The sequence below is a fragment of the Eschrichtius robustus genome, chromosome 13 (genome assembly GCF_028021215.1).
Source record: "Eschrichtius robustus isolate mEscRob2 chromosome 13, mEscRob2.pri, whole genome shotgun sequence".
NCBI lineage: Eukaryota > Metazoa > Chordata > Mammalia > Artiodactyla > Eschrichtiidae > Eschrichtius > Eschrichtius robustus.
The window spans coordinates 83,767,844-83,783,316 of NC_090836.1; the positions used below are offsets into that span (position 1 = coordinate 83,767,844).

General features: G+C 38.1%; 1 protein-coding gene across 5 annotated transcripts in view; it reads left to right on the forward strand.

Moving 5' to 3' along the window:
- Positions 1-15,473, forward strand: part of APAF1 (apoptotic peptidase activating factor 1) — a 95,474-nt gene that overhangs the window by 19,107 nt on the left and 60,894 nt on the right. For all 5 annotated transcript variants that reach the window (XM_068561869.1, XM_068561866.1, XM_068561867.1 and 2 more), the window contains 5 exons: positions 9,756-9,939; positions 12,110-12,222; positions 12,314-12,445; positions 14,236-14,474; positions 15,240-15,407. In XM_068561869.1, coding sequence (XP_068417970.1) covers positions 9,756-9,939; positions 12,110-12,222; positions 12,314-12,445; positions 14,236-14,474; positions 15,240-15,407 — 836 coding nt within the window. The remainder of the gene's footprint in view (positions 1-9,755; positions 9,940-12,109; positions 12,223-12,313; positions 12,446-14,235; positions 14,475-15,239; positions 15,408-15,473) is intronic.

Here is a 15,473-nt window from a genome sequence, read left to right on the forward strand (position 1 = left end):
ATACGTTTGTTCTCTACATCTGTGTCTCAACTTCTGCCCTGCAGACCGGTTCATCTGTACCATTTTTCTAGGTTCCACGTACATGCGTTAATATACGATATTTGTTTTTCTCTTTCTGACTTACTTCACTCTGTATGACAGTCTCTAGATCCATCCACGTCTCAACAAATGACTCAATTTCGTTCCTTTTTATGGCTGAGTAATATTCCATTGTATATATGTACCACACCTTCTTTATCCATTCGTCTGTCGATGAGCATTTAGGTTGCTTCCATGACCTGGCTATTGTAAATAGTGCTGCAATGAACATTGGGGTACATGTGTCTTTTTGAAATATGGTTTTCTCTGGGTATATGCCCAGTAGTGGGATTGCTGGATCATATGGTAATTCTATTTTTAGTTTTTTAAGGAACCTCCATACTGTTCTCCATAGTGGCTGTATCAATTTACATTCCCACCAGCAGTGCAAGAGGGTTCCCTTTTCTCCACACCCTCTCCAGCATTTGTTGTTTGTAGATTTTCTGATGATGCTCATTCTAACTGGGGTGAGGTGATACCTCATTGTAGTTTTGATTTGCATTTCTCTAATACTTAGTGATGTTGAGCAGCTTTTCCCGTGCTTCTTGGCCATCTATATGTCTTCTTTGGAGAAATGTCTATTTAGGTCTTCTGCCCATTTTTGGATTGGGGTGTTTGTTTCTTTAATATTGAGCTTCATGAGCTGTTTATATATTTTGGAGATTAATCCTTTGTCCATTGATTCGTTTGAAAATATTTTCTCCCATTCTGAGGGTCGTCTTTTCGTCTTGTTTATGGTTTCCTTTGCTGTGCAAAAGCTTTGAAGTTTCATTAGGTCCCATTTGTTTATCTTTTTTTATTTCCATTACTCTAGGAGGTGGATCAAAAAAGATCTTGCTGTGATTTATGTCAAAGAGTGTTCTTCCTATGTTTTCCTCTAAGAGTTTTATAGCGTCCGGTCTTACATTTAGGTCTCTAATCTATTTTGAGTTTATTTTTGTGTATGGTGTTAAGGAGTGTTCTAATTTCATTCTTTTACATGTAGCTGTCTAGTTTTCCCAGCACCACTTATTGAAGAGACTGTCTTTTCTCCATTGTATATCCTTGCCTCCTTTGTCATAGATTAGTTGACCATAGGCACATGGGTTTATCTCTGGGCTTTCCATCATGTTCCATTGATCTATATTTCTGTTTTTGTGCCAGTACCATATTGTCTTGATTACTGTAGCTTTGTAGTATAGTCTGAAGTCAGGGAGTCTGATTCCTCCAGCTCCGGTTTTTTCCCTCAAGACTGCTTTGGCTATTCGGGGTCTTTTGTGTCTCCATACAAATTTTAAGAATTTTTGTTCTAGTTCTGTAAAAAATGCCATTGGTAATTTGATAGGGATTGCATTGAATCTGTAGATTGCTTTGGGTAGTATAGTCATTTTCACAATATTGATTCTTCCAATCTAAGAACATGGTATATCTCTCCATCTGCTGCTATCATCTTTAATTTCTTTCATCAGTGTCTTATAGTTTTCTGCATACAGGTCTTTTGTCTCCCTAGGTAGGTTTATTCCTAGGTATTTTATTCTTTTTGTTGCAGTGGTAAATGGAGTGTTTCCTTAATTTCTGTTTCAGATTTTTCATCATTAGTGTATAGGAATGAAAGAGATTTCTGTGCGTTAATTTTGTATCCTGCAACTTTACCAAATTCATTGATTAGCTCTAGTAGTTTTCTGTTGGTATTTTTAGGATTCTCTATGTATAGTATCATGTCATCTGCAAACAGTGACAGTTTTACTTCTTCTTTTCCAATTTGTATTCCTTTATTTCTTTTTCTTCTTTGATTGCCGTGGCTAGGACTTCCAAAACTATGTTGAATAATAGTGGTGAGAGTGGACATCCTTGTCTTGTTCCTGATCTTAGAGGAAATGCTTTCAGTTTTTCACCATTGAGAATGATGTTTGCTGTGCGTTTGTCGTATATGGCCTTTATTATGTTGAGGTAGGCTCCCTCTATGCCCACTTTCTGGAGAGTTTTTATCATAAATGGGTGTTGAATTTTGTCAAAAGCTTTTTCTGCATCTATTGACATGATCATATGGTTTTTCTTCTTCAATTTGTTAATATGGTGTATCACATTGATTGATTTGCATATATTGAAGAATCCTTGCATTGCTGGGATAAATCCCACTTGATCATGGTGTGTGATCCTTTTAATGTGTTGTTGGATTCTGTTTGCTAGTATTTTGTTGAGGATTTTTGCATCTATATTCATCAGTGATATTGGTCTGTAATTTTCTTTTTTTGTAGTATCTTTGTCTGGTTTTGGTAGCAGGGTGATGGTGGCCTCATAGAATGACTGTGGGAGTGTTCCTTCCTCTGCAGTTTTTTGGAAGAGTTGTAGAAGGATGGGTGTTAGCTCTTCTCTAAATGTAATGGTAGAATTCACCTGTGAAGCCATCTGGTCCTGGACTTCTGTTTGTTGGAAGATTTTTAATCACAGTTTCAATTTCATTACTTGTGATTGGTCTGTTCATATTTTCTATTTCTTCCTGATTCAGTCTTGGAAGGTTATACTTTTGTAAGAATTTGTCCATTTCTTCCAGGTTGTCCATTTTATTGGCATAGAGTTGCTTGTAGTAGTCTCTTAGGATGCTCTGTATTTCTGCAGTGTCTGTTGTTCTCCTTTTTCAGTTCTAATTTTATTGATTTGAGTCCTCTCCCTCTTTTTCTTGATGAGTCTGGCTAATGGTTTATCAATTTTGTTTATCTTCTCAAAGAACCAGCTTTTATTTTATTGATCTTTGCTATTGTTTTCTTTGTTTCTATTTCATTTATTTCTGCTCTGATATTTTTGATTACTTTCCTTCTGCTAACTTTGGGTTTTATTTGTTTTTCTTTCTCTAGTTCCTTTAGGTGTAAGGTTAGATTGTTTATTTGAGATTTTTCTTGTTTCTTGAGGTAAGCTTGTATAGCTATAAACTTCCCTCTTAGAACTGCTTTTGCTGCATCCCATAGGTTTTGGGTCGTTGTGTTTTCATTGTCATTTGTTTCTAGGTATTTTTTGATTTCCTCTTTGATTTCTTCAGTGATCTTTTGGTTATTTAGTAACATATTGTTTAGCCTCCATGTGTTTGTGTTTTTTACTGTTTTTTCCCTGTAATTGATTTCTAATCTCATAGCATTGAGGTCAGAAAAGATGCTTGATATGATTTCAGTTTTCTTAAATTTACTGAGGCTTGATTTGTGACCCAAGATGTGATCTATCCTGGAGAATGTTCCGTGCGCACTTGAGAAGAAAGTGTAATCTGCTGTTTTTGGATGGAATGTCCTGTAAATATCAATTAAAACTCTCTGGTCTATTGTGTCATTTAAAGCTTCTGTTTCCTTATTTATTTTCATTTTGGATGATCTGTCCATTGGTGTAAGTGAGGTGTTAAAGTCCCTCACTGTTGTTGTGTTACTGTCGATTTCCTCTTTTATACCTGTTAGCAGTTGCCTTATGTACTGAGGTGCTCCTATGTTGGGTGCATATGTATTTATAATTGTTATATCTTCTTCTTGGATTGTTCCCTTGATCATTATGTAGTGTCCTTCTTTGTCTCTTGTAACATTCTTTATTTTAAAGTCTATTTTATCTGGTATGAGTATTGCGACTCCAGCTTTCTTTTGATTTCCATTTGCATGGAATATCTTTTTCCATCCCCTCACTTTCAGTCTGTATGTGTCCCTAGGTCTGAAGTGGGTCTCTTGTAGACAGCATATATACGGTTCTTGTTTTTATGTCCATTCGGCAAGCCTGTGTCTTTTGGTTGGAGCATTTAATCCTTCACGTTTAAGGTAATTATCGATATGTATCTTCCTGTGACCATTTTCTTGATTGTTTTCAGTTTGTTATTGTAGGTCCTTTCCTTCTCTTGTGTTTCCCACTTAGAGAAGCTCCTTTAGCATTTGTTGTAGAGCTGGTTTGGTGGTGCTGAATTCTGTTAGCTTTTGCTTGTCTGTAAAGCTTTTGATGTCTCTGTCTAATCTGAATGAGATCCTTGCCGGGTAGAGTAATCTTGGTTGTAGGTTCTTCCCTTTCATCACTTTAAGTATATCATGCCACTCCCTTCTGGCTTGTAGAGTTTCTGCTGAGAAATCAGGTGTTAACCTTGTGGTAGTTCCCCTGTATGTTATTTGTTGTTTTTCCCTTACTGCTTTCAATAATTTTTCTTTGTCTTTAATTTTTGCCAATTTGATTACTGTGTGTCTTGGCGTGTTTCTCCTTGGGTTTACCCTGTATGGGACTCGCTGCGCTTCCTGGACTTGGGTGGCTATTTCCTTTCCCATGTTAGGGAAGTTTTCGACTATCATCTCTTCAAATATTTTCTCTGGTCCTTTCTCTCTCTCTTCTCCTTCTGGGACCCCTATAATGCGAATGTTGTTGCATTTAATGTTTTCCCAGAGGTCTCTTAGGCTGTCTTCATTTCTTTTCATTCTTTTTTCTTTATTCTGTTCTGCAGCAGTGAATTCCACCATTCTGTTTTCCAGGTCACTTATCCGTTCTTCTGCCTCAGTTATTCTGCTACTGATTCCTTCTAGTGTATTTTTCATTTCAGTAATTGTATTGTTCATCTCTGTTTGTTTGTTCTTTAGTTTTTCTAGGTCTTTGTTAAACATTTCTTGCATCTTCTTGATCTTTGCCTCCATTCTTATTCCGAGGTCCTGGATCATCTTCACTATCGTTATTCTGAATTCTTTTTCTGGAAGGTTGCTTATCTCTACTTCATTTAGTTGTTTTTCTGGGGTTTTATCTTGTTCCTTCATCTGGTACATAGCCCTCTGCCTTTTCATCTTGTCTGTCTTTCTGTGAATGTGGTTTTTGTCCCAGAGGCTGCAGGATTGTAGTTCTTTTTGCTTCTGCTGTCTACCCTCTGGTGGATGAGGCTATCTAAGAGGCTTGTGTAAGTTTCCTGATGGGAGGGACCTGTGGTGGGTAGAGCTGGGTATTGCTGTGGTGGGCAGAGTTCAGTAAAACTTTAATCCGCTTGTCTGCTGATGAGTGGGGCTGGGTTCCCTCCCTGTTGGTTGTTTGGCCTGAGGCAACCCAACACTGGAGCCTACCTGGGCTCTTTGGTGGGGCTAATGGCAGACTCTGGGAGGGCTCACGCCAAGGAGTACTTCTGAGAACTTCTGCTACCAGTGTCCTTGTCCCCGTGGTGAGCCACAGCCCCCCCCCCCACCTCTGCAGGAGACCCTCCAACACTAGCAGGTAGGTCTGGTTCAGTCTCCCCTGGGGTCACTGCTCCTTCCCCTGGGTCCTGATGCGCACACTACTTTGTGTGTGCCCTCCAAGAGTGGAGTCTCTGTTTCCCCCAGTCCTGTCGACGTCCTGCAATCAAATCCCACTAGGCTTCAAAGTCTCATTCTCTAGGAATTCCTCCTCCCGTTGCCAGACCCCCAGGTTGGGAAGCCTGACGTGGGGCTCAGAACCTTCACTCCAGTGGGTGGACTTCCGTGGTGTAAGTGTTCTCCAGTCTGTGAGTCATCCACCCAGCAGTTATGGGATTTGATTTTACTGTGATTGCACCCCTCCTACCGTCTCATTGTGGCTTCTCCTTTGTCTTTGGATGTGGGGTATCTATTTTGGTGAGTTCCAGTGTCTTCCTGTCAATGATTGTCCAGCAGCTAGTTGTGATTATGGTGTTCTCACAAGAGGGAGTGAGAGCACGTCCTTCTACTCCGCCATCTTGGTTCCTCTCTTGATACTTAAATTTAAATCTGAAGAATTCATTAGCTAGTTGTATCAGGATACTTTCTTTGCCTTGTCTTTAATCCTGGGATGACTTTAGAAAATCTTAAATAGAAAGTGCAAATTAAAAAAAAAACACTTTAGGAGCAACAGGTAGTTTAAAACTGTGTTTTTAACATAACAGTCATAGTTATCTTCATTTAAAAAGAAGTAAAGTTCTTTCCATTTGCCCTTCTGTTCTTTCTCCTAAATTTGTCACCAGAAGTAGTCATGGTTAACAGTTTAGAGTGAGTTTTTCCAAACTTTTTCCTGTGCATTTACAATCATGTACACACACAGAACATAGCTGTAAAACTAAGCGAAGCCTCAGGGATTTAGTGTTTCATAAGTGTTGACTCAAGCTGAAGCAAGCCTAGAGAACTTCAGGAAACTTTCAGGAATGAAGAGTAGGACTTGTTGTTTACCTAAGACATTGGCAGTGGTAATCAAACCATGCGTCACAGCCTTGCCTTACCTCACTTACTGCAGAGTTCTATCTCTTCTGGTCATTTGTGTTTTTAAAAAATATTTGTTTATTTATTTTGGCTGTGCTGGGTCTTTGTTGCGGCATGCGGGCTTCTTAGTTGTGGCATGCATGTGGGCTCTAGTTCCCCAACCAGGGATCGAACCCAGGCCCTCTGCATTGGGAGCACGGGGTCTTAACCACTGGACCACCAGGGAAGTCCCTGGTCATTTGTTATCTTTTAGATTCTCTTGTAGTTACTACTCAGTTCATTGCCAAATTCTGATCTAGGTCCCCTCCCCTCATTCCCAAGCCTTTGCTATACCTTCTAGACTCCTCTGTGATCAGGAAACTCCTCTGTATCATCAGCCCTTCTTAGAATATTTGCCTCCTTGCCTTATGTGAAACTGGGCAGTTCCTTGAGGATACCACCTTCTCCATAGCCTCCTTCAGTGGTGTGGCAACTTTTTCCCCTTTCTATTCCATATATTTCAGCACCAGGAAATGGGTGGATGCTGTCCTTGCTCTCTGTTGCCTCATCCAGGCCATTAATACTTCCTTCTCCAGCTAAATTCTTTGTCCTTTGAGGTTCATTTTTCTAATCTTTCCCTGTTATGTTATTGCCCTCTCATTCATTGATGATTGGAGTTCTTAGTTACAAATTTAAGGCCTTCTCCTGTTGGCACTCTTAGTAATTTTGGTATCTATGTGGATGCGTCATCCAAAACCTTGGCCTCTCAGTTTCTTGACTTCTTTATCTGCAGTGACCATTTTCTTCACTCCCCTTCAGCCATATAATTCACTGATCACAGGCTGGATCCTGGCCCATGGCATTACCAGAAACGATACCAGTTTTGAAATCTTGATGTTAAACATTCTATACCACTCTTTGCCTACCTCCATCTATTCTAATTTTCAAGTTCACTACAGTTTTCTGATCTGTCAGGGCTTCTCCCTTAATTCCCTAATATCCTCACTGTTTATCCCATCAGCCCCCTCTTAGGTTTGGGCCTAGATTTTTATTGCCCATTATTTAATTGCTCCTCAGCACATATTCTTTGCTCTTTAGTTCTCTCCTTATCTTGGGTGAAAGCTGATTCCTTCTCTATTGCTAGGAGATGGAATAGGTATTCCTCTTGCTCCCCATTGCTTCATCCAGAGGTTACTTCCTTTCCCCTTGCTGTAGAAATCACCCAACTGAGTTCCAATTTAAATTCATGATCATAAACCTTGGCAATTTTACTAGGTTCATTTAGTGGATGTGTAACCATTGCACTGGGGTTTGTAGGGTGTAATCAGAAAACAGCTTTACTCTTCCCTCATTGCCTGTTCTAAACTCTTCTCTGGGACTGATTCTTTCCCTGGCCTTGTACAGGTTCAGAGTATCCAGGTCATTTCACTAATTAAAGTGTCAAGTCCTGGGAATTCCCTGGCGGTCCAGTGGTTAAGACTTGGGCTTTCACTGCTGTGGACCCAAATTCGATCCCTGGTCGGGGAGCTGAGATACCACAAGCTGTGTGGTGTGGCCAAAAAAAAAAAAAAAAAAGTCAAGTTCTATTTAATTCGTTAAATTTCACTTATATGTATATAATGTTCTCCTCTTCCTTAGTTGGGCCTGCCTTAGGCTTTGGAAGCCTGCAGTGGAAGAAGAGATTAAGATGAACATGGCAGGTTGTTTCCGGTTTTTTCCTGTTGTAGACAGTGCTGCGGGAATATCCTGTGGAGGCAGAATAGTTTAGAAGTGGAGCATTGACACTGGATGTTTGAATCCCAGCTCTGGGATTCAACCTTTCTGTACCTCAGTTTCCTCATCCGTAAAATGGGGATGATAATGGTATCTGCTTGATAGTCAACCCTGAGGATTAAATGTAGATTAATATGTAGAACTCTTAGGAAAGTGTTCAATAAATGTCTGTCATAAAAAGATCTTTGTGCATATATACAAATATTTCTTTTAGATGATTACATTTTTAAAATAATGATTTCTTTTTGTACTTAATTATTTGTGAATGCCAGTAAATAAGTTGCCCTTTGGTGTAGTAAAACTCATTTATCTTTGTATCTATTTTTTGCTTTTTCTTATACATTTATGATGATATAATATAAATCTTTATGGTTAATGCCACTGGTCTGATCTAATGCTGCTGTTCCCCATATTTTATTTATTTATTTTAAAATTTTTATTCATTTTTTTTTGGCTGCATTTGGTCTTCGTTGCTGCGCGCGGGCTTTTTGGTTGTGGCGAGCGGGGGCTACTCTTCATTGGGGTGTGCGGGCTTCTCGTTGCAGTGGCTTCTCTTGTTGCAGAGCACAGGCTGTAGGTGCACGGGCTTCAATAGTTGTGGCACGCGGGCTTCAGTAGTTGTGGCGTGCAGGCTCAGTAGTTGTGGCGCACGGGCTTAGTTGCTCTGTGGCATATGGGATCTTCCCGGACCAGGGCTCGAACCCCTGTCCCCTGCATTGGCAGGTGGATTCTTAACCACTGCACCACCAGGGAAGTCCCTCCCCATATTTTATACATAGGGACCCCTCTTGCTTTTTTTTGTATCTATATAGAGCTGATTAAGTATAGTCTATGAAAGCTTATGATTTTTGGTTCCGATAATATGTATGTAAAAATATGTATTTTAAGATATGCTATATGCTATAGATTGATTAACAAAAATGATGATGACACTTGACAGTAACTGTAATAATAATGTCTGTTCTTATATAATGCTTACTAGTTCAAAGCTTAATATTTGTAAGGTGCTCTCAGATCCATATCACTAATAATCCTGTCTGTTATAACCCTTTACATTTAGCATAGCAAAATCACGTATTTTATATTATTAATTTCTCACAGTAACTCTGAAATGGGGGTAAACAGTCTTATTCTGGTATAATAAATGAGACAGGTTATTTGCTAAAGATATAATAGCTAGTAAGCAGTAGAGCCAGACTTGAACCTAACTTCTTACTTTTAAGTCACTGTATGGGAACCATAATGAGTGACTTATGTGTTCCTGGACATGAGTGGTTCTCAGAGGTGATTTAGCCCCTCAGGGGACATGTGACAGAGTTTAGAGACATTTTTGGTTGTCGTAACTAGGGAGGGAAAATGCTACTAGCATCTAGTGGATAGAGGCCAGGGAGGCTGTTAAACATCCTATGATGCACAGGACAGTCCCTCACAACAAAGAATTATCTGGCCCAAAATGTGCAGAGTGCTTACGTTGAGAAACTGTTGTACAGTGATCATTGATGACATAAGACAAAGATTGTGAAATTTTGTTTGGTAAGATTTTACTAGTAAGCAGCAGATTAACTCCATACTTCAGTTTCTTCACATCTTCAACTTTTCTTAGACTTGGGCTATAAAGCTCAATAATAACCCTACAAGCAACATATATACTCTGAGTCAAGAGAAGTTTGAAGATGTGATGAGATTGAAAATTGGAACAAATCTTTCCTCCTCTTTCAAAGGAGGACAGCTGTTCAAAGGCCTTAAATTTATTATTCTTTTCCTCACCAGTTTGTTTCCCAGGGGGTGTGCATTGGGTTTCAGTTGGGAAACAAGACAAATCTGGGCTTCTGATGAAACTGCAGAATCTTTGCACACGGTTGGATCAGGATGAGAATTTCTCCCAGAGGCTTCCACTTAATATTGAAGAGGCTAAAGACCGTCTCCGCATTCTGATGCTGCGCAAACATCCAAGGTACAGATGGTCATACTTACTTGGTGTATGAAGTCCCAGTGAGACTTAACTACCGACATCTTGAGAACATCATAGCCTTTTCTTGCTGTTGGGTAGAGGGTCTAAGAAAGAACCATTGCTTTCCTGCTCTTCCTCTCTCTTGTATTAAAAAAAAAGTGTCTGCCACTGGCCTTTGCATCGTACCTGCCAGTTCTCTCTTGTGTACCATTGTAGGCTCAGCTCGGTGCTTTGTGACCACCTAGAGGGGTGGGATAGGGAGGGTGGGAGGGAGGGAGACGCAAGAGGGAAGAGATATGGGAACATATGTATATGTATAACTGATTCACTTTGTTACAAAGCAGAAACTAACACACCATTGTAAAGCAATTATACTCCAATAAAGATGTTAAAAAAAAAAAAAAGAAATATTTCTTAAGTAGGTGTGTTGGTGAATGGTCTTTGTTAAAAGATGCAGACTTTTTACCTTGAATACATTATTTCTAATAGATTAACACAGAACAAGAGACAGAATAAATGCAGGCAACTTGTAAAAGACTGAGTCAGGAAGGATTATTTATTTAAAGGGACCCTTCTGCTGTGTTCTCTTAGTTTTTGGGTATACTTGTAACTCTTCTACTTCCAAGTACTTTAAGAGTTTGTTTTGTTTATTTCAATAATTAATTAATTTATTAAATAAATGCCATTATAATTATGTGCCAGGCACTGTTGTCAGCTATATCACAGTTTTCATTAGCCAAAGGGAGACAGCAACTTAGTTGCTATCTTTGTTAAGAGTTAAGGGATTTAGTCAACAATTTGATTTCTGCGACCTAGCAGCTATTTTATTTGTTCATTTAACCAACATTGAGTGTTGTGCCAGGTTCTGGGTCAAGTGCTACAAGTCCAAAGATTAATAAAGCATTCCTTGTGGGTATAACAGTAAATTGGGTGAGAATTAGGTAATGGCTCTGAATTTTTTTTATTGCCCCCATGCACCTGATGATGCTGTATACTTTCATGTGTAGTAGTGGCTGAATATGGCAGTGCTTCCCAAATTGGTGAGGGGATTCATATCAGAATATTGGGTGAGAGGAATAACTTTTGGAAAAAGCCTCCTAGTGATTATGATGTATACTCAGTACGGAGGGCAAGCTCCCTTCTCTCTGGCTTTTTTCCTTTCCAGATCCCTCTGTTATCTCCCCCTCTCCGTGATAGTCACTAGTATCCATTTACCTGGAGAAATGGGATTGAGACCACTAACCACTTCCTCTTTTCTTGCTCAGTAACTTCTCCTTAGTTCTACTTTCTTTGCAAAAATAAAGATGATTCCTGTTTAGGAAAATATTGTAACCACTCTCAGATGTATCAGACCATGGCATATAAAGTCATTTTGTTTCTCTCTCAGCATCATTTCGGTTTATGTTTTTGTAATTTTCCAACCTGTGTATATTCCTAGAGTCTTTTTTTGTAGTGTACAGAAGTAGTGTGCCATTCAGGTAATAACGCTAGTGTATAATTATGCTGTCAGGTTTTAGTTGTATTATTTTCTCCATTTGTTCTGGCGAGTTTAAAAAAGTTTTTTGGAGGGACTTATTAAGAATTAGCACACAGATTCTTTGTCATTATGCATAAACAAATTGATTTCTTGGATGGAAAAAAAGCCCACTAGTGTGCCAAGTGAAAAATAATATTATTTGCTGGTGCATTCGATTAGGTTGGAACATATGAAATTGCCAGTTTTGTAGGTAAAATGGTCAAATATTGTCATTGTTCTGTGATGCTTTCTAATGCTAACCTAAGCCCAGTTCTTGCTTGGTTTGGGTACTTAAAGACTGAATTGGAAAAATCTCATTACTTGGATAGTTCTTTTTAGGCACTAGGAGGCTTATTTCTAATACTTATAAAGTATACACAGTTCTCCTTTTATAAGTCCTTTAACTTTAATATGCAGTAATTCGGGGTGGAAGGAAGGGAAAGTCTCTAATTTTCTTTTCCTTATTGGTATATTGTGAAAGGGATACCAAAGAAAAGAGAAAGAACATAGAACATAGACATAGAAAGAACATGAAATAGACATCTATTTTTTTTTTTAATTTTGTAAATTTTAAAAAAACACTGGTGGCACTCTCTTTTTTAAAGGAAGTTTAAAGTAAATGTCATTAGTGACTGAATACAGTTTTTTCTTATTAAGGTCTCTGTTGATCTTGGATGATGTTTGGGATCCTTGGGTGTTAAAAGCTTTTGACAATCAGTGTCAGATTCTTCTTACAACCAGAGACAAGAGTGTTACAGATTCAGTAACGGGTAAGGATTATTAATTTGCTTTTTATAATAATTCAGTTACATTTAAATATGTGGCATACCAAATTGCTTACTATGTCTTGTGATTTCACAGGTCCTAAATATGAAGTCCCTGTGGAGAGTGGTTTACGAAAAGAAAAAGGACTTGAAATTTTATCCCTTTTTGTTAATATGAAGAAAGCAGATTTGCCAGAACAAGCTCACAGTATTATAAAAGAATGTAAAGGTATAGTTATTTATTTTGTGTATGAGGGGGTTAAGATATTAATTTACCCTTTTGTAAGTTAAGCTAATGAACATAACAATTTAACACATGAACATCCAAAAACTTTACTAGAATATTTAGTATTTTAGGTTCTTCTCTGATACCCTACATGGATAGTGATATTTTGGTATTCATTCTTTAGTTAAAATAATATTTAACAAACACCCATAATATGTTACAAAAGGGGTAAGATGAAGACATGACCTCTCTTGTCAAAGAATAAAAAATATAGTGAGAGTCACAGTTTTAAGTTTTTTTGGTTGGGATTTTATTTTTTTATTTTTTATTTTTTGGCCGTGCTGCGTGGCTTTTGGGATCTTAGTTCTCTAACCAGGGATTGAATTTGGGCCACCGCAATGAAAGCATGGAGTCTTAACCACTGGACTGCCAGGGAATTCCCTGGTTGGGATTTTATAAAAATAATGTTCTAATTTGATAAGTAAAAACTGGTGCTGTCTTCTTAATTTGCATTTTTAAATAGTGAAGTTAAACTTTTTACTTGTTTATTGAATATTGCCTTTTAAGAAATTATCCTGGAATTCCCTGGTGGCGCAGTAGTTAAGAATCCATCTGCCAATGCAGGGGACACGGGTTCGAACCCTGGTGTGGAAAGATTCCACATGCCGCGGAGCAACTAAGCCCGTGCGCCACAACTACTGAGCCTGCGCTCTATAGCCTGCGAGCCACAACTACTGAGCCCGTGTGCCACAACTATTGAAGCCTGTGCCCCTAGAGCCTGTGCTCCACAAGAGAAGCCACCACAATGAGAAGCCCGCACACCACAATGAAGAGTAGCCCCTGCTCGATGCAACTAGAGAAAAGCCTGTGCACAGCAACGAAGACCCAATGCAGCCAAAAATAAATAAATAAATTTATTAAAAAAAAAAAAAGAAATTATCCTTGAGTCACTTTTGTGATATAAGTATTTTTCATTGATTTTTTTGACACTCTAACTATGGAAACTATTAGCCTTTTGTCATATTTTTTCCAACTGTTCTTCTTCTAGTTTCGTCTGCCTTTTAATTTCATTTGTAGTATTTTTTTGACACAGAAATTTAAATTTTATATAGTCAAATCTATCAGCTCTTAAGATTATTTTTTCCATCATTGTTAATGCTTGGAAATAGTTTCTTGTTTTTATTTCTTCCGTCAAACTTGTTTTTGAGTTAATTGACTTTTAAAAAGTATCTCAACCTTAGGAAAAAGAATACTTGATTTGTATTCATTATGAAGGTGATGCATGTGCATTTTGAAACACTTAAAAAGAAAAAATAGAAATTATCCATAATCTGATAATTATTAGCATCATGAGAGTATTTCTCCCAGTCTTTTAGGACATACAAAACCTTGAAAAAAATATTGAGATTATAATGGTATATATAATTTTCAATCTTATCCTTTTTAATAGCAAATCTTGAGCATTTTCGCATGTTATTAAATATCTTTTAAAAAAAATTTACCAGTGGCATAATATTGTGATATACTTTAATTTATTCAGTCATTTCCCTGTTATTGTTTAAGATTTTTCACTATTTTAAATAATGCTGTAATGAATATCCTTAAATGAAATATTTCTTATTTCTAATGACTTCTTTAGAATAAATACCTGAAGTGAATCCAAGAGTTATAAATATTTTAAAGCTTTGGATAACGTGCAGCAGAAATTCTTTCTTGAGGATAAATTGATTCTTAACTTAGTGGTAATTTGGAAATGATACCGTAATAACACAGTGACTTTTTTTATTTTTTAGGTTCACCTCTTGTAGTGTCTTTAATTGGTGCACTTTTACGAGATTTTCCCAACCGCTGGGAGTACTACCTCAGGCAACTTCAGAATAAGCAATTTAAGAAGATAAGGAAATCTTCATCTTATGATTATGAGGCTTTGGATGAAGCCATGTCTATAAGTGTTGAAATGCTCAGAGAAGACATCAAAGATTATTACACAGATCTTTCCATCCTTCAGAAAGATGTTAAGGTGCCTACGAAGGTAATAGAAGGACCAACAATCCTTATCATTGGGTATTGTGGCATATAACCTTTGGTTTAGTCCTGAGGATATTGTTACAGAGGATATTGGGAGGATAAAACCTGAGGAGGTGTGCCTGAGGTAGTGGGCTGGAGGGTGTAGAAATCCCACTGCTCTTAGTTTCCATCATGGGCTTTGGTGTTGAACTCAGATGAGTTACCTAGTTCTCAGTGGTTCTAGTGAACCTGGAGAAGCATTTGACTTCTTTAGAACTTTTTCTTTTCTATCTTGATGAGTATTTGAGCTTCTTATGAAATGGAGATATTATTCAGGGCTTTAATACATGATTTTTTTAATACAATTTAAAAAAAATTTATTTGTTTTATTTATTTATTTTTGGCTGTGTTGGGTCTTCGTTGCTTTGCGCGGGCTTTGTCTAGTTGCGGTGAGCAGGGTCTACGCTTTGTTGCGGTGTGCGGGCTTCTCATTGTGGTGGCTTCTTTTGTTGTGGAGCACGGGCTCTAGGCGCACAGGCTCAGTAGTTGTGACTTGTGGGCTCTAGAGCGCAGGCTCAGTAGTTGTGGCGCACAGGCTTAGTTGCTCTGTGGCATGTGGGATCTTCCCGGACCAGGGCTTGAACCTGTGTCCCCTGCACTGGCAGGCGGATTCGTAACCACTGTGCCACCGGGGAAGCCCTAACACATGATTTTTTTGTGTGTTAGTCTCTTGTGTGCAATCCTGGTCATTGTACATTGTGGCACATTAAATGTTTAAAATGATTCCTAGGTGTTGTGTATCCTCTGGGATATGGAAACTGAAGAAGTTGAAGACATACTGCAGGAGTTTGTTAATAAGTCTCTCTTGTTCTGTGATCGAAATGGAAAATCATTTCTTTATTATTTACATGATCTTCAAGTAGATTTCCTTACAGAGAAGAATCACAGCCAGCTTCAGGTACTTGCATCTCTGTACGTTTTTTTTTTTTTTTTTTAACTTTTAATTTTGAAATGATTTTAGACT